Raw genomic sequence first — 18,543 nt, 5'->3', positions numbered from 1 at the left:
CTTTACTTCCTGTTATAGGCGGCGCTGTATTTCAAGATGGATGCCACCATGGAACAGGTACGATTTGACAGGTTGATATATTCGAAACACATAAATTGGTGTTTTACAGTTACTGGGTGGTCTCTTTTTCCTATTGCCCACAACATTTCCTGTTGCACTCCTTGTCAGTGTTGTAAAAAAATCGTATAGTATACAGTATTGTACCGGTACGTTGGTATTTAGAAAAACACGTGTCTACTTCGTACTTTCGTTTTGTAGAACAGTATGGATGGCCAAGTAGCTTGATTGATTAAATCATCATTCTAGAGTACTCCAACAATGTTAGATGTTTTACACAGCGAGATACTTTTGACAGGCGCCGTGAAACAGTCGCAGTCGGCAAAATCATATCCGATAGAAAAAGAGCCGACCAGCGGCCTCTTATGTTATAGGAGTACAGTCTAGAGGATGGAGATCCTGAATTTGAGTCCTGGTCTGGTTGCTGTAATTTTCCTCTCTGATTACAAGTCAGTAAACCAATTCATATACCATTACATCAACATCAGCAGTATACTTTGTGTCCATCCCGAGATTATTCATTGGATGATTTTGTATAACATAGTTAGGGAAGTTAAAATTTCTGTAGGTTTGAAGCGATATGTCCATTTTAGGTTGCTTAGCATAGATTAATCTGAAGGATTTTGATGTTTTATCAGCCTTTTCAAAGTCTGATATGATGGCTGATGAATCATCATGCAGTAATCTAAGGATTAAGCATGCATGTACGGATGTGATGCTGTCTGTAATATATTAGTTAGTACAGTTGTTTAACATGAACCTATACCAGCAGCTTTTCTCTAGGTTGCATTACGGAATTGTAGTGTATTACAGATGTTCAGACAGTATTAATGGGAAGTTCAATTTTGAATTAGGCTAGCTGATATTTGTGATATATTATGTAATTGTTCAGTGATTGGTTTAGGTTTAGGTTTACTTGTTTAACATCCTATTAACAGCCAGGGCTATTTAAGGACCTGGTTTTGGAAGTGAAGGAAAGCCGGAGTACCCGGAGAAAAACAGACAGCCTACAGTCAGTAATAGGCAACTGCCCCAAGTGGGTTTCAAACTCGCCACCCAGAAGTAGAAGGCTAGTGATAAAGTGTCAGGACACCTTACCACTAAGCCACCACGGCCCCTAGTAGTGAACATTGCATGTTTTGATTCCAGAGTCTGTATTGTGACATTTTGTTTATTTCAGTTGAAATCTTTCGCTGATGATGACAGTACAACAGCGGAGATTATTACTTGTCTGGAGAAATGTGGTTGTTGTCCAAGATGCATATATAGATTTCTAGGAGAAAAGAGTGCATCAAGCTACAAGTTTTACCCAGAGGTATTTCACAATTTTTTGTAGATATTTTTTGTGAGCTTCTGTTTTAATATTATTTTTCTATTGATAAATATTGATCACTATTTCAATTACTACTAATAAAACCAACATACAAAATATGATATCTTATCATAGTACATGATTTTGAGATATTTTAATTTTTAATTTTCAAAATGCTCAATGTAAATCTCTCAAAAATTTATATTTGATGAATATTTGCAGACAATTAAAGAAACCTTAAATGATATGAAGAAAAAATCATCTGCCAAACCAGGCACAGAAAGCTGCATCCAAACAGATGTTGATATGAGTCTGGGTGATGGTCAGCCTTGTCCAGCATGTCTGGGTATACTACAGCACCATCTGGATAGACCGTTCTTAGCAAAGGTATGGTTTGTATTGATAAGGGTGGTCAAAGCTGATCTGACTTACGAAGTTAAAACAGGGGATGCTTACTATGGTTACTGGGAAGTTTAGCATGCTATCCTGTACTGGTGAAACCAGGGGGACTATAGGTTTCCTCCCCCGTCCATCCGTCCGTCCATCCGTCCGTCCACTCAATTTCCACACTTTTCTGAGCCATGCTGCAAGGTATGTTGGTGAAAGTTGATACGTAACTTAAATATGAGTAGCTACAGATCAATTTTAGTTTCAGGGTTTTGGGTCAAGGTCAAGGTCACTTACTATTTTTAGCAGGGACCGGGAGGGGACATGTACTGCTTAAGCAATACCCAGAATGCTTGCTGCTAGTGCTTCTTATAGATTACATCTTGTGATGAATTACAGTTTTTGATGTGCAAGTCTACATGTGGTTTCAGAAGAAAAAAAAAATAATTGAAAAAAAAACCACCCAAAAATGATTCAGATTTCTTAATTTACAGAAATCATGAATTCACAGCATCAACTTAAGAGATGAATACCTTCACAATCGGAATAAATATTTCTTCATGTTCAGTATAGAATAGTGAATACTGAAGGTAAGATCTACTCGGCTGTGTTAAAAAAGCAGAGAATAGGTTTTTACTTATCAGTCAGTGTCGAATAACAGGTAATTGTGTGATAATTTGCGATGGTTGGCAATGTCAGGATATATATTGGTGAAAGATTTTGATTTTCATGTAGCTTAGCTTCAGATGCCATAGCAACAAAATACAGAAATTATTGGAAAGTTTATTGTATTTTTCAGATAAAAGAATATGTGACTGAGGCTGAGTATGAGTTTAAAAGTTTCCTGTGCTCCTTGACAGTACCTGTGTGTGTCCTCATACGAGAGGTAAGTGTATTAGACATGTGTCCTCATACGAGAGGTAAGTGTATTAGACGTGTGTTCTGATACGAGAGGTAAGTGTATTAGACGTGTGTTCTGATACGAGAGGTAAGTGTATTAGACGTGTGTTCTGATACGAGAGGTAAGTGTATTAGTTGTGTGTGTGTCCTCATACGAGAGGATAGTGTATTGGATGTGTATGTCCTCATACAAGAGGATAGTGTATTAGACCTGTGTGTGTCCTCATACGAGAGGTAAGTGTATTAGATCTCTGTGTCCTCATATGAGAGGTAAGTGTATTAGATGTGTGTGTCCTCATATGAGAGGTTATTGTATTAGACATGTGTGTCCTCATACGAGAGGTAAGTGTATTAGATGTGTGTGTCCTCATACGAGAGGTTATTGTATTAGACATGTGTGTCCTCATACGAGAGGTAAGTGTATTAGATCTCTGTGTCCTCATTTTGAGACTGATTAGATTAAAATGGCCAAACAGGTGGCCATTTTGAAATTTGTCAGTTAAAGTTTGTTATCTCTATATTTTTCCAGAAAGTTCTTCATGGATATTTCTTGAATTTCATTTAGATTCCTCTTGTATTAATTGAAGTTTGTTAACCCTTTTATTGAAGAGAGTTTTTGATAGATATTCTTCAGATTTGATATGTAGGTTCAGCTTGTTTTCAAAAGATTAAGAAGAAGAAGCGAAAAGTAGAGAAAAGATTGGTCTTACAGAGATTCAATAAAGGTCATTCGATAGTGGATGTCAAGATCCCTCTGAAATCTCTTGTTCATAATTATTTCATCTTTAATTATAATATACAAGATGAGAAGAACATTTTCTTGAGGAAATCAGGAAGGAATAATCCCAATATTAATTTTCTAATTGTCCAGGGAAATGTCTTTTTTTGATATATGAATCACAGATGTTAATTTATATTTTTATCTGTTTCAGAGAGCCATTTTAGTACACTTGCGAGACAAATTTAAGTAAGTTTCTCTCCAATCGTAAGAAGTTCAAACTATCCCTATAATTGGTACATATATATTTTGTTTGTTGGTATGAAATTCAGCATGGTCATTTTAAGTTCACCTGCCGATATGACACAGGGTAATTAACCTAAGGATATTCGACCAGCGGCATGACCCGGGATTAAGGGCTGCCAAATTTGTTCAAATGAACACCATTGATGTACTTTCACAATCCTAGGGGCGAAACAAGCTTAAATGTTCAAATTGTTTATTCCTTAATACCAAAGTCCCGGTTATATTTGACATGCAAAGACTACAACAAAGTTGGTTTCTAAATTAGTGGTGTAACAATTCGCTGATGCATTGATGTATTGAATCGCAGAGTGGTGCATCGATACATCGTCTATCCTTGATTTGTATCGCGATACTTGAAAATGTGAAGTTATCTCCCTTGGCCAACGTTATCTTACTTTTTGTAGTCAACAACATGGCTGACAAGGCATTTCCAGTGGTTTATAAAGCTGCCTGTTGGCGTTCTTTCTAACCCAAATTATCTAAATTCAAGAGCGCTTTGTGAGAAACGCAAAAAACGTATGTTTTTTTGTAACAATGTTGACAAAGACTTAAATATTCAGGAAATACCACAAACACAAATACATATGACTTCTGTACGATGGAATACCAGATATCTGATAGGTCATCAGCTTCTCGTATATCGTGATACGTATTGTATCGTGACCCCTGTATTGCGATACGAATCTTATCGCTGCCCACCTTGCAATACACAGCTATATTCTAAATCCATTACTATAAATCAATTTGAAATCGATCATATATGGATTACATCTTCTGGCAAAATCTTCAGTTCCAATGCTGCAGAACAAGTGAGGGAGAAAGCTCCATAGGGTTTCCTGCTTTTCTTTAAGCTATTTCCAACAACTTCTCTAGCCAAGGGTGTTCAAGTTGTCTCATGGTATCGTTATTCTTATTGAACACTCCTAGCAAGAAAAGTTGTATTTCCCACTGTGAAAATTAACATCAAACATTTCTCTATTCCATTCCAGTCTTTTGAAAAAATTGTACATTTGCCTAAATCCTCCCATAACTTTATGTTTAGGTAATTAGGTAAGAAAAAAATTTGTATCTTTAATGATATTGGTTTAAAAAAAAATTAACATCATATGTCAAGCTTTTATAAATGATCATGAAATTCACATGGTATTTACAGTGTTTTGATTAAAAAATACAAAAAATGGAGAAATGACTGAATTTGTGGGAATTAAAAATAAAATAGAATACAAAGTTCAGACTCTGAAAATTAAAAGTTAAATAGAATACAAATTTCAGAACTTAAAGTGGAAAATAAAATGGAATGCAAAGTTCAGACTCTGAAAATACTTTAAACTAGGACTTTTTTCTGGGTCAGTATGGTTAAGGCAAAATATCAATGCAAATGTTTGACTTTTAAAAGTTCTATCAGAATAACAATGTACATTGTAGTATATAATAAATGTCAGTATTTTCATTTTGTTTTATAATATTGATTGAATGAATCGTCATCCCATTTTACCTGATTCAGGTCGGTGTATGAGAGTGTTACGGAGTCTGACATTGCTCGGGTCAAGGACGTCTGGAAGTGGACAGCTGGACCTTTGTTAGGGGATTCCTTAGGTGTAGCATTCGATCAAAAGGTAACAACATCTTTACTACTAATAATCTCATACTCAGTTGAACATGATTTCATTATTTCATCGACACAGTATTTATAATATTGGGCAAATTGTATGAATCCTCGTAGCTGATTCTTGCAAAAGTGTGCAAACAAGACTTTTTTCATACCCTTCAGAAACTAGAAAATAATTGACATCAACACTTATAAAATTAGAACATGTTTTATGTACAATTTAACTGATCTTATAAGGGATTCTTTTTTGAAAATCAATACCCAACATCAATGGAGGTATGAAAATAAACGATCAGAAAGCTGCATTCTGCATGCCAACAATGGAAAATTAATTATAGTCAGTTGAAAAGTGATTTTATTATTTCAATGACACAGTATTTATAATTTTATATCTTTATACATTAATGATCTTTTTGATTCAGTTGAAATATTATCTCAGAGAGGTCAATTAAATTAACTTATATATTTCAAAACTTAGGTGACTGTTAAGGCCCTTGGGCCTCTTGTTTATTTACTGTTTATTCAATATGCACTCTTCAGTATTGATATATACAAATTTATTTATTTTTTTTAGAGTAACTTTGATATTGCTATCACATTCAATTATCCAAGGACGTTTAAGGAGTGTGAAATGTTGTAAGTATTCAAAGATTAATTCCTTACTTCAGAAGTAGCAATTGTAACATCTAAACAATACATGTACATGTATATTGAAATTAAATATACGTATTAATGATTAGTTTTAGTTGACAAAACTATTGATTAAAAAATACTGCGGTTTTAGTTGTTATAGACAGACATATAATGTCTGACTCAATATCATGGATAGGCTTAACACAAGACAATTACATCTATTGGGTCATTTTACTGGACAGTTTAGTAATGGTCATTTTACTGGACAGTTTAGTAATGGTCATTTTACTGGACAGTATAATAATGGTCATTTTACTGGACAGTAGTAATGGTCATTTTACTGGACAGTATAATAATGGTCATTTTACTAGACAGTATAGTAATAGTCATTTTACTTGACAGTAGTAATGGTCATTTTACTAGACAGTATAATAATGGTCATTTTACTTGACAGTAGTAATGGTCATTTTACTGGACAGAAGTAATGGTCATTTTACTAGACAGTATAATAATGGTCATTTTACTTAACAGTTTAGTAATGGTCATTTTACTGGACAGTAGTAATAGTCATTTTACCGAACAATAGTAATGGTCATTTTATGGGACAGTAGTATTATGGGTGGGATAAATTATCATTTATCATACATGTACGTTGACTTATTGGCAGAAATATGAAAATTGATAATTATGAAATAATGATGTAATGAAACTAGAGAATTTTTCTTTTAAAGTTGGTATTAAACAAAAAAAAACCTTTTCAATTGATTCCTGACCTTTTGCCTTATAATAATTTGTTTACAGTTATCGGGCATAAGCCCAGGGAGCTAGTACACTGAAAATGGGCAAACATTGGGGGTTAGCTTAACCCTGGATAAAACCCTATACAAGAGGGAAAATTTCGACCATCTTGGATTATTATGTGGAAGAGTTTAATCCGATCTACTTCAATGATCTACATGTATGACTTGATTATTTAATTCATTTATAGATTTTTCTTACTTTCTTAGCCTAGATTACCAACCAGAAGTATTTAAAAGAAGAAAGTTTAAGCGGGTAAGTGATATTTTAAGATATAATTTGTGAATTAAACATCATTTTGTTCAATAGTATAGTTTATCACCAATTGAACAGTTAAGTCTGAACAAGATGAAGTTCATCAAAAATTGAACATTAAATTCGTAAAGTGATGTAGTTTCACAGATGGTGGGCTATTCCAATCAGCCTACATCTGTTGACTGGAAGGATATTTCTCAAACTTCACAAATAGGTTCCCCTTGATTCCTTGTTATTGATACATTCCAGAAAGTTTTATCTTTCTTAGACTTCATATGTAGTCTCTGTATGTTATCAAATGATTTAGAGGAAGAAGGGAAAGAAGTAGATCAGTTTTTCATACGACTGATAAAGAAAATTTAATGGTGGGTGCAAAACTACTTCTGGGATCCCGTTATAAATAATGTGTATAATGAGAAGGTGTTTCAGTGGGAGAAAATGAAAAACTATAATGGCAGCTTTTACATCAAAGGGACTTGACACAAATTCATAATCACAATTAGAAGGTATCTTGTACTTAATATATATCTCATATATATTGGGATAGGAATATGTGAAGTCCCTGTGTTTTACATTTTGTTGGACTAATTACTGACTTGGTTTGCATCAGGGCCAGGGAGAGCTGTTCAACAGGGCCAATGTGGGCAAGGCACTGAAAGACATGTCAGACCAAAAACTCAGAAGGTAAGTCACAGCTGAAACAATAATTCGTTTTCATATGGAGGTTTTGGTAGTTGTCCTTGGTTACTATGTCAAACTAGTCTAATGAAAGAGCTTCAGTTGTAGATTCCCATTAAGCTAGATTTTCATATTTACCCAGTATTTTTTAAATTTATCTGAAAATAGATAATGTATGGCCTTCTTGGATTTTGACAGTTGTTATTTTTTTGTTGGCTTTTTCTTGAGAAATACACTATCAAAAGAATATGTTAGATATATGAGCTTGAAATGGAGTTACCTCAGTCGAGGGCTGATTTTCTGTATCACAAAATTTATTTTGTTTAATGAGATATTACAAATGTCAGGCTGAGATTGTATAATTAAAATCTGTATGAGTAGAATCATTTCCAAACACTTTAATTTAAGAAGAGTTTGTTTCATTTTCAAACACTTTAATATAAGAAGAGTTGTCTCCCTTGAGGCTTACACCTCAGCAAGACAATTGGACTTAATATAACTCTAAGCCAAAGAAATGTTACAAAGATCAAATAAGACAGAAAATTTATCACTACACTGCTATCCTGTGAGATTTCCCTGTCTCATGTAAATGTGAGATTTCCTGTCTCATGTAAATGTGAGATTTCCTGTCTCGTGTAAATGTGAGATTTCCTGTCTCGTGTAAATGTGAGATTTCCCTGTCTCATGTAAATGTGAGATTTCTATCTCATGTAAATGTGAGATTTTCCCCGTCTCGTGTACATGTAAGATTTTTCTGTCCCATGTAAATGTGAGATTTCCCCATCTCATGTAAATGTGAGATTTCCATGTCCCATGTAAATGTGAGTTTTCCCTGTCTCATGTAAATGTGAGATTTCCCTGTCTCATGTAAATGTGAGATTTCTTCGTCTCATGTAAATGTGAGATTTCCCCATCTCATGTAAATTTGAGATTTTCCCGTCCCATGTAAATTTGAGATTTTTCCATCTCATGTAAATGTGAGTTTTCCATGTCCCATGTAAATGTGAGATTTTCCCGTCTCATGTAAATGTGAGATTTCCCTGTCTCGTGTAAATGTAATATTTTTCTGTCTCATGTAAATGTGAGATTTCCCTGTCTCATGTAAATGTGAGATTTCCCTGTCTCATGTAAATTTGAGATTTTCCCGTCTCATGTAAATGTGAGATTTGCCTGTCTCATGTAAATGTGAGATTTCCCTGTCTCATGTAAATGTGAGATTTCCCTGTCTCATGTAAATTTGAGATTTTCCCGTCTCGTGTAAATGTGAGATTTCTCTGTCTCGTGTAAATGTGAGATTTCCATGTCCCATGTAAATGTGAGATTTCCTGTCTCATGTAAATGTGAGATTTTCCCGTCTCATGCAAATGTGAGATTTCCCTGTCTCATGTAAATTTGAGATTTTCCCGTCTCATGTAAATGTGAGATTTCCGTCTCATGTAAATGTGAGATTTCTGTCTCATGTAAATGTGAGATTTCTGTCTCATGTAAATGTGAGATTTCTGTCTCATGTAAATGTGAGATTTCCATGTCCCATGTAAATGTGAGATTTCCTGTCTCGTGTAAATGTGAGATTTCCTGTCTCGTGTAAATGTGAGATTTCTCTGTCTCGTGTAAATGTGAGATTTCCATGTCCCATGTAAATGTGAGATTTCCTGTCTCATGTAAATGTGAGATTTCCCTGTCTCATGTAAATGTGAGATTTCCCTGTCTCATGTAAATTTGAGATTTCTGTCTCATGTAAATGTGAGATTTCCATGTCTCATGTAAATGTGAGATTTCTGTCTCATGTAAATGTGAGATTTCTGTCTCATGTAAATGTGAGATTTCCATGTCCCATGTAAATGTGAGATTTCCTGTCTCGTGTAAATGTGAGATTTCCTGTCTCGTGTAAATGTGAGATTTCTCTGTCTCGTGTAAATGTGAGATTTCCATGTCCCATGTAAATGTGAGATTTCCTGTCTCATGTAAATGTGAGATTTCCCTGTCTCATGTAAATGTGAGATTTCCCTGTCTCATGTAAATTTGAGATTTTCCCGTCTCATGTAAATGTGAGATTTCCGTCTCATGTAAATGTGAGATTTCTGTCTCCTGTAAATGTGAGATTTCTGTCTCATGTAAATGTAATATTTTTCTGTCCCATGTAAATGTGAGATTTCTGTCTCATGTAAATGTGAGATTTCTGTCTCATGTAAATGTGAGATTTCCATGTCCCATGTAAATGTGAGATTTCCTGTCTCGTGTAAATGTGAGATTTCCTGTCTCGTGTAAATGTGAGATTTCTGTCTCATGTAAATGTAATATTTTTCTGTCCCATGTAAATGTGAGATTTTCATGTCTCATGTAAATGTGAGATTTCTGTCTCATGTAAATGTGAGATTTCTGTCTCATGTAAATGTGAGATTTCCATGTCCCATGTAAATGTGAGATTTCCTGTCTCGTGTAAATGTGAGATTTCCTGTCTCGTGTAAATGTGAGATTTCCTGTCTCATGTAAATGTAAGATTTCTGTCTCATGTAAATGTGAGATTTCCTGTCCCATGTAAATGTGAGATTTCCCTGTCTTATGTAAATGTGAGATTTCTGTCTCATGTAAATGTGGGATTTCCTGTCTCGTGTAAATTTGAGATTTCCTGTCTCGTGTAAATGTGAGATTTCCTGTCTCGTGTAAATGTGAGATTTCCTGTCTCGTGTAAATGTGAGATTTCCTGTCTCATGTAAATGTGAGATTTCTGTCTCATGTAAATGTGAGATTTCCCTGTCTCATGTAAATGTGAGATTTCCATGTCTCATGTAAATGTGAGATTTCTGTCTCATGTACGAGGGAGAGAAACACATTCCCTATCTGTCCTTTGTTTAGTTTTGACAGGACAAGAAGAACAAGACTATACCTATATATTGGTTGTTATAAGATATAAATCCTGTTACAGGTCATTCCAGGTTCCCCCTACCATACCTAAAGTAGCCTGTGAATGTGAGACCATCTGTTGTACCAGGGAACCTCTGTATATCGCTGGTAAGTATCATATTCTCCTGGCAATAAACTCATTCCTCATTACACGTAAGTTCAGTAAAAATGCTTACTCATGCTAAAATGATATCACATATGTACAAAGTCATGCTAAGATGATATCACACTTGTAAGCAAAAATGATATCACACATGCTAAAATGACATCATACAAACAAATGATAATATCGCACATATGCTAAAATGATATTTCACATGCTAAAATGATATTACACATGCTTAAATAGTATTTCATTTTCCTGAGATCACTTGTGACCTCCAGCTTGGAAGGTGAAGTTTATGTGTTGGCAATGTGAGCTTATTACAGGATAATTTCAGTGGTCTCTGTACATCAACACTTGTAACTGTTTGACAGTAGAAACCACTGGAATATAAGTTGTTTTAAAAATCTTCTCCAAGAAATATCTCTACAAGTAAATGATCTGTTATGATTTAAAGAAGTGTAACGTAAATATCGTGGGCCGCCTGGTTGAGTTAATCCAGTGGCTTTGGCTGTTTTCATTTGTCATATTGTCCAAACTGTTTTACTGGGTTGATTTGTTTGTTAAAGAAATAAGGGAAAAAGTGTAGTTATCTTAGTTTTACTTGCTGGTGAGCATTTACAAAGGTTTTCAATGTTGGTACTAACATATTGCAGGTGCATCAAGGTTTATGCCTGAAAGGTTGGATTTGAAGATAGAAGGATTTCTTTTAATCTGACATTTTACGATTTTAAAATCTGTTACAGGTAGATATAATAAGTACAATCGCTTACTCAGTCAGACGCCATGGTTTGTGGACGGAGTTCGCAAGAGTGAATCTTCCGTGGAGGAAAAAATCTGTGATCATCTCAAGAAATACTTCAAGCATTCAGGTATATATTATAATTCCTGGTGAAATGTAACTAAATACTACATCTGTGGGTAAAAGAAATAGTACTCATCTGTGTCTCTAGATACTGATGTAAGCAACTTAATTATTGATCAATTAAATGGTGCATCTATACTTACAAGTTTCAGGGTTTTTCTGTTAGTCCCTTGAACTTCGAAACATTGAAGTTTGACTGTACATGTAATACAATACAATACTAATAATACAATACAATACTAATAATACAATACAATACTAATAATACAATACAATACTAATAATACAATACAATACCTTTATGATAAGTTCATTCATCTCAATTGCGGTTGGCAAAATGCTAAAAAATGCTATTTTGTGGTCTGTTATTAGCAGAAGTCTTTCTTTGATCAAATGTACATGAGTTATATCCCTTAGATTATTTCAGGCTGAATACATTACATTTATATATCCTTGTGTTTTTTTTTCCAGACTCCAAATTCTCAGCATCAGGGCGTGAAGATGTGGATGTCCTCATGCTGGGTACAGGTGGGTGACATCAGGGGTCTGTTCATTTTTGCTGACAAACCAGTTTGTCAGGTTTTAAATGTAATATTTCAAACAGATATCTTGATGGACCTGCACATGTTTATACAGGCCTTGGAAATCTTTGTCCAGGCTTGTCTGAAAACAATATAAAATCACCAGGTAACGAACAACGCTGGTCCAAGAGGTATAACCGTATAAATGAAAATGGCCCAGGAATACGTTTGTAGTATTATTGGTTCTTGAAGAATATCTGAAGTTTTTTTATGAAGAAAGGATATTTCACATTGACTAATTATGTGTAACAGTATACATTTTTGTGCTAAGTGAATCGTAGGTATGAAATAATTTTTGTTTTTATTTTGTTATTGTAGCAGCTTTTCAAACTCTTTTTGTCAATCCTTTTGTACACTGAAAGTGATGGATTTTTTTTTCTGTGTAGACTGTTTAATTATAAATGTACCATATTGTACCTATTGGTAAATTATCAATTGTTACAAAATAAGAGGAAGAAAATGGAACAAAAATTTCACACAAGTATGAATTGTATTGAATGCAGTTACCTCCCTTTACTTGGAAAAATGTATTGATGAAATTTATCCGACAGGTCGGCCATTTGTTGTGGAACTGTTGGATCCTCACAAAGTTACTTTCTCCAAGACAGAGGTTTCTAATATACAAAAGGTAACCAAGTCGGCATAATGTTTGTTGTTCAAGTGTTTCAGCATAGTTTCAGTTTGTTATTAGGAAAGTCTGCACCCTGAGCCCCACTCGATTTGCACTCTTCTCAGAAGAGAAGCCTTCTAAGAAGATCTCATTCCGTTATATGTAAATCGAGTAAAGTGGGAGAATATAACCCAAAATAAACAAGTTTTTAAGTTTTACCAAACACTATGACACAAACACATGCATGTATGTATCATATATCCTTCTCTAGTGAAACTCGTCACTCGCACACTTAAAACATGGTCGCCGACATCTTGGAAGATAAATCTTCCAGCTTCGAGACGGAAGAGGTAGAAGATCTTCCAGAAGCAGAAGAGCTATAAATCGAGTGACCGGAAGATATATTCTAGAAGGAGAAGAGTGCAAATCGAGTGGGGCTCAGGAAATATTTAACACAAGAAAAGTCAGCTTCTCAGAAATGTTTGTAACTAGTGTCAGAAGTTTGAAGATAGTTGCAGTCACACAAAAAACCTGCTTCTCAGAAATGCTTGTAACTAGTGTCAGAAGACGTCTAAAGATAGTTGCAATCACAGGGAAAATCTGCTTCTCAGAAATGTTTGTGACTAGTGTCAGAAGAAGTCTTGTTAGCTGGACGGTAAATAGCGGTTAGTATTTACCAGGGTTTATGCAAATAAATGATACATTTTGTATGTAAAGTACAGTCTAATAAATATTTAAATAAAATTAGTATTCAGAATTTTAATATAATTAGTATTCAGATTGTTACCATGTCTTTCGAGGATTAAGATTGATTTACAAGGTTAGGAAGAAAACTAAAATTCTTATCATTTTATAGGAGATTAATGCAGCTTCCTCCTATGTACAAGTCAGAGACTTACAAATCGTTACGAAGTAAGTATATGTTTTACATTATCTACCTACCTAGTATGTGGTCACAATCTGGCTGTCCTTGTTTAAAAAAATAAAAATATCGGTAGTAATGGATTGCTTGTAGATATTATGAATTTCAGTTGTATACTTTAGATAATTAGTAATATTACTTTATAAGTTCTTCAACCCATACACAATAATATCTATTCCTGATAATAAGTCTAATAGGATAGTAAACAAAAATATTGATGATGAATTTTTATGCTGTTACTATCAGTGGAGAAACTGTTAAGATGGGGAAAAATGTCCAGAACTTTTTGTTGTGGATATCAATACTAAAAGACCCAGAACTTTTATTCTGTATGTTTGATATTGAAGAGAGGCCACTAGTAACCTGAAAGAAGGAGAAATGGAGAAAACAAAGACTTACTCAGCTCTCTGTTGGAGTGCTGCTGTGATGCCCCCAGAGAAACTGAAAGAAATAAGTGCAATGAAAGTAAGAACTTCATAGGACTGTATCAGATCCACGCGGTGTTGTTACTTTAGGTTATGGACAGATGAAAGTCAAATCATGCTAGGTGAAGGTCAGATCATGAATCATGATCGGCAAAGGTCAAATCATGATCGGTGAAGGTCAAATCATGATAAGTGAAGGTCAAATTATGATAAGTGAAGGTTAAATCATGATAGGCGAAGGTCAAATCATGATAGGCGAAGATCATGCAATCATGATAGGTGAAGGTCAGATCATGAATCATGATAGGCGAAGGTCAAATCATGATAGGCGAAGGTCAAATCATGATAGGCGAAGGTCAAATCATGATAGGCGAAGATCATGCAATCATGATAGGTGAAGGTCAGATCATGATAGGTTAATGTCAGATTTTAACAGGTTGAAGATAAAGAAGTGACAGTGTTCAACAAATTAAAAAAATGAATTTACAGGTCGTTATATTAAGTAAAACAATGAAAACTCTTGCATCATGGAGATGACTGTCCTAGACTGATGTGAGTAAAATAGTTTCTAATGTTTTCTTTTTGTGTTGATTCTACAGAATGTCGTGTTACAACAGAAAACACCAATCCGAGTCCTTCACAGGTAAGTTGTAATGAAGCACTTACCGGTATAACATTTAATTAAATGTCCCTCATTTTACAGTAAAATATTGAACAATCATCCGTTTCTTTACTTATTACATCATTCAATAATTCCACCTCCTGGAATTTGTTTGTCTGAATACAACATTCTCCTTATCATTGTAGATATTGTGGATGTATTTGTTAGTATTAAGTTATGATGTGAATTGTTATTTTTTTACTAATAACAGGCGTCCATTGGCAACAAGGGAGAGAACTGTGTACACAATGTCTGCAGAGCGGATCGATGACGAACACTTCAAACTCAACCTTGAAACACAAGCGGGAACGTATCCTTTACCGTGTTCTGATAATTATCAGTTATTATGTCCCAAAAACAAAATTAGAGGGCAGATTGTTTTTGCTCCGATTCTTAATATTTATTATTTTTATTTCTTCATCTTTCTTCTTCTGATGAGGTTTCCCACATGTTTCTCGAAAGCCATAAGGTAGAATCTAAATTCAACAAAGCTTATCATGAGTGTCTGTGTATGACAGGCAGTGTACAAGAGTATTTCCTTTTTTTGTTTTTTTTTTGTTTTTTAATCAGTATCTGTCTGGTCAGCCAGAACGAGGCCTCTGATTGGTCATAATATAGATATTGTCCGATTTTGATGAAATATGGTATATAGGTGTATTATAACACTGTAAACACTGAAGTGTTATCAACTTATTTATTTATAATTGCAGCGTCTTTTTGGGGTCATATGTAATGGTACCTGGTACAATTACTGCTTGCTCTGTTTCATGTTTGTGAGTGTCTTCTGCCTTATTTTTGTGTAACACTTTCAGTCACATCAACTGTCCAAAATGCCCAGAATTCTATGCAGTGAAAAAATCTCTCAAATTCTTATTAATACTCAGCAAAACCCGATAAAGCCACCTGGATGAAATAGCGAAAAAAAGTTTACGAGTTTGAACCCTTGACCCTGACAGATATATAAAAGAGTTTGTTCATGGTGATTTTGGCCGCACCACCCCGAACATGAACACATTGACAGGAATGGAGTGTGATATCCTACAGCTCGATGTTCTAGTAAGTAGACTGGCCTATCTCAATCCAATATTAGGGGTGTAAGCATCTTGGACTGGCCCACAGGGGCAGCAGGTACAATTCCTATGCGCTACCTGCAGCCGGGCAGAGATAATTCATAAATGTATAAATGAACTGAACTGAAATGAATGCTGGTGAACAGGTAGCTCAATTGATAGAGCATCCGGCTAGTGTTAAGAGGTCCAAGGTTCAAACCCTGGTCTGGCCGTGCATTTTACCTCTCCTATTACATACGGCGCCCAGCTACATACCCATGGAGGTGGTATAGGGTCTGGTGTGTGTCTTCTGGGGTTGAAAACTTTGTTGAAGGAGGGAGAATGTAGCGGAACTGGACCAGATTAATACAAGCAACCAGGAAGCTCAATTGGTAGAGCATCCGGCTAGTGTTCGAAGGTCTCGGGTTCGAACCCCGGTCTGACCAGGCGCGGATCCAGGAATTTGAAAAGGGGGGGGGGGGGTCCAGTAATTTAGTGGTAATGCGAGCGCTGACTGTGCAATTTTTCCTCTCTGCTTTTACAAATGAGAGAAGTCTTAAGCTGTCTTGAGAAAAATTTGTTATAAGAAATACTGTAGTGTAAAGTATGCAACATTTGATATAACAAAAAAGGGAGTCTATCCTTGTTTTCATACGATTATAATTACTAATTGTCGTAAATGAAGCATCTTTAAACATGATTTGTTTTGATTGATTTTATTTTTACATTTTTCAGTACATGTTATTATTCTTGTTTTTTCAGTCTGTTTTACTGGACTGGCCTAAACCTATTGAAGACAGTTGATTATATGGTTTTTAGAAGAGGATGTTTAAACTGATGTGGCCACCAAAATCTGTACATTTGTGATGAACTGAAACATTTGCTGTGGAAACAGTATTATGGTGTTACTGGATACTGAGAGAATTTGCAGCATACAATTAAAACTACAACAAAACCAGTGTTACATTTTTTGTTGTTTTTTTTTCACTGTAGGTCACAAGGATGAAAGGAAACTATTAATTCAAGTCAGCTCAGTGAACTAGAATGTTTAATGTCTTGGTATTTGCAAGGAAGAGCAACATCATTCAATCCTCATGCCTCAATGGGTTTGTTGTCTCATAAAAGTGCTTTGATTTTAATGGAGGAAACACCAACACATTTTAAATTGTCTTCATTGAAGTTTAGTATATAGTTCACCTGACCAAAAGGGCCATGTGACATTATGGTATGATGTAGGATATGTCGTCTGTCCGTCGTCAACTTCCCATTCGAACGACTTCTTCTCAAGGTTATTTACATCAACAATTCGTGTGTAAAGTATGCAATAAAATCTAAAAATAGCACATGAACCAATCCTGCACACGAGGATTTACATCCTCAGATGATGAAGAGAACAGCATGGGTTTGTTTATCAAATTACGAGAAGTTTCGCCGATTCATGGTGGCTTTTCAAGCTTAACCTTTCTATAATTTTTGTCAAACAATCTCACGTTGACTCTGTAGTTTGGTTTGTTTTGTTTAACGTCCTATTAACCGCCAGGGACATTTAAGGACATGCCAGGTTTCGGAGGTGGATGAAAGCCGGAGTACCCAGAGAAAAACCACTGACCTACTGTCAGTACTTGGCAACTGCCCAACTTAGGTTTCGAACTCACAACCCAGAGGTTGAGGGCTAGTGATAAAGTGTTGGGACACCTTAACCACTTGGCCACCGCGGCCCTCACTGTATGTCGTGGATAATGTTATGATTCTGCCTATCTTTGCCTTTACAGCAGCAAGCAGTACATCTGATCGACTTTTGATGTCTGATGCCTCGCTTGGATCGCAAGTCCGCCATTCTTCAAAGCAAACCAATTCTGCATGAGTGTATAACATAATTTTGCGCAACTCATTTACATAAAGAGAGGGGAGCGAAGAATTAGAGGTTCCCCGTTGTATTTGGGAAGTTTCCCAGTTTTAATTGCAAGTATACAAAACCCATTATATCATCATTAGGGTATAAATTCTATCATTTAACATCTTTTTGTAATTTTTTCATGATTTACATGTATATGCTTGGAAAAACAAGAGGTTTAAAAAAAGAAAAAAAACTGTCTTCAAAGTATGTACAGTAAATCTGGAAATAAAACATTGGACTTTTATTGACGTCTACTTTACAAAATGAACTCTTAATACTTAACAAATAAAAGTTTCACCTTGAACCTACCTCTCACAATAATGTCAGGTGAACGATACAGGCCGATTGGGCCTCTTGTTAATTGAATACTAAATTCAATATGGCTGCTAGTAGCCATCTTGGATTTCATACAAACATGTTTGGTTTGACAGTGTGGTATGTGTTGATAAATGGCCTTTTAAACAATGTTAAAAAATATTTATATGGTGTGTTTATCAAGTAGTTACACGTAGTTCAATCAACACATACACAGTTCAACAAACACATACACATAGTTCAACCAACACATACACATAGTTCAACCAACACATACACGTAGTTCAACCAACACATACACGTAGTTCAACCAACACATACACGTAGTTCAATCAGCACATACACGTAGTTCAACCAACACATACACGTAGTTCAACCAACACATACACATAGTTCAACCAACACATACACAGAGTTCAACCAACACATACACATAGTTCAATCAGCACATACACGTAGTTCAACCAACACATACACATAGTTCAACCAGCACATACACGTAGTTCAACCAACACATACACATATTTCAATCAACACATACATATAGTTCAACCAACA

General features: G+C 35.2%; 1 protein-coding gene across 2 annotated transcripts; it reads left to right on the top strand.

The window, feature by feature from the left end:
* The first annotated feature begins 2 nt into the window (after nucleotides 1-2).
* On the top strand, nucleotides 3-16,737 carry LOC117322962 (putative tRNA pseudouridine synthase Pus10). 2 transcript variants are annotated; one of them, XM_033877932.1, is made up of 19 exons: nucleotides 3-57; nucleotides 1,238-1,372; nucleotides 1,592-1,756; nucleotides 2,556-2,642; nucleotides 3,589-3,623; nucleotides 5,185-5,296; nucleotides 5,864-5,925; nucleotides 6,930-6,975; nucleotides 7,586-7,659; nucleotides 10,580-10,665; nucleotides 11,407-11,532; nucleotides 11,997-12,053; nucleotides 12,658-12,734; nucleotides 13,573-13,628; nucleotides 13,986-14,103; nucleotides 14,663-14,706; nucleotides 14,936-15,034; nucleotides 15,681-15,780; nucleotides 16,536-16,737. In XM_033877932.1, the coding sequence occupies exons 1-19, from the start codon at nucleotides 37-39 to the stop codon at nucleotides 16,575-16,577; spliced, it is 1,542 nt and encodes a 513-aa protein (XP_033733823.1). In that variant the 5' UTR covers nucleotides 3-36; the 3' UTR covers nucleotides 16,578-16,737. The 2 variants fall into 2 exon arrangements, with proteins under 2 accessions (XP_033733823.1, XP_033733824.1); XM_033877933.1 differs by lacking the exon at nucleotides 3-57 and adding an exon at nucleotides 485-506.
* The last annotated feature ends 1,806 nt before the right edge of the window (nucleotides 16,738-18,543 follow it).

This window comes from Pecten maximus, chromosome 3 (genome assembly GCF_902652985.1).
Source record: "Pecten maximus chromosome 3, xPecMax1.1, whole genome shotgun sequence".
Classification (NCBI taxonomy): Eukaryota; Metazoa; Mollusca; class Bivalvia; order Pectinida; family Pectinidae; genus Pecten; species Pecten maximus.
This window is presented reverse-complemented; position numbering and strand designations above follow the sequence as displayed.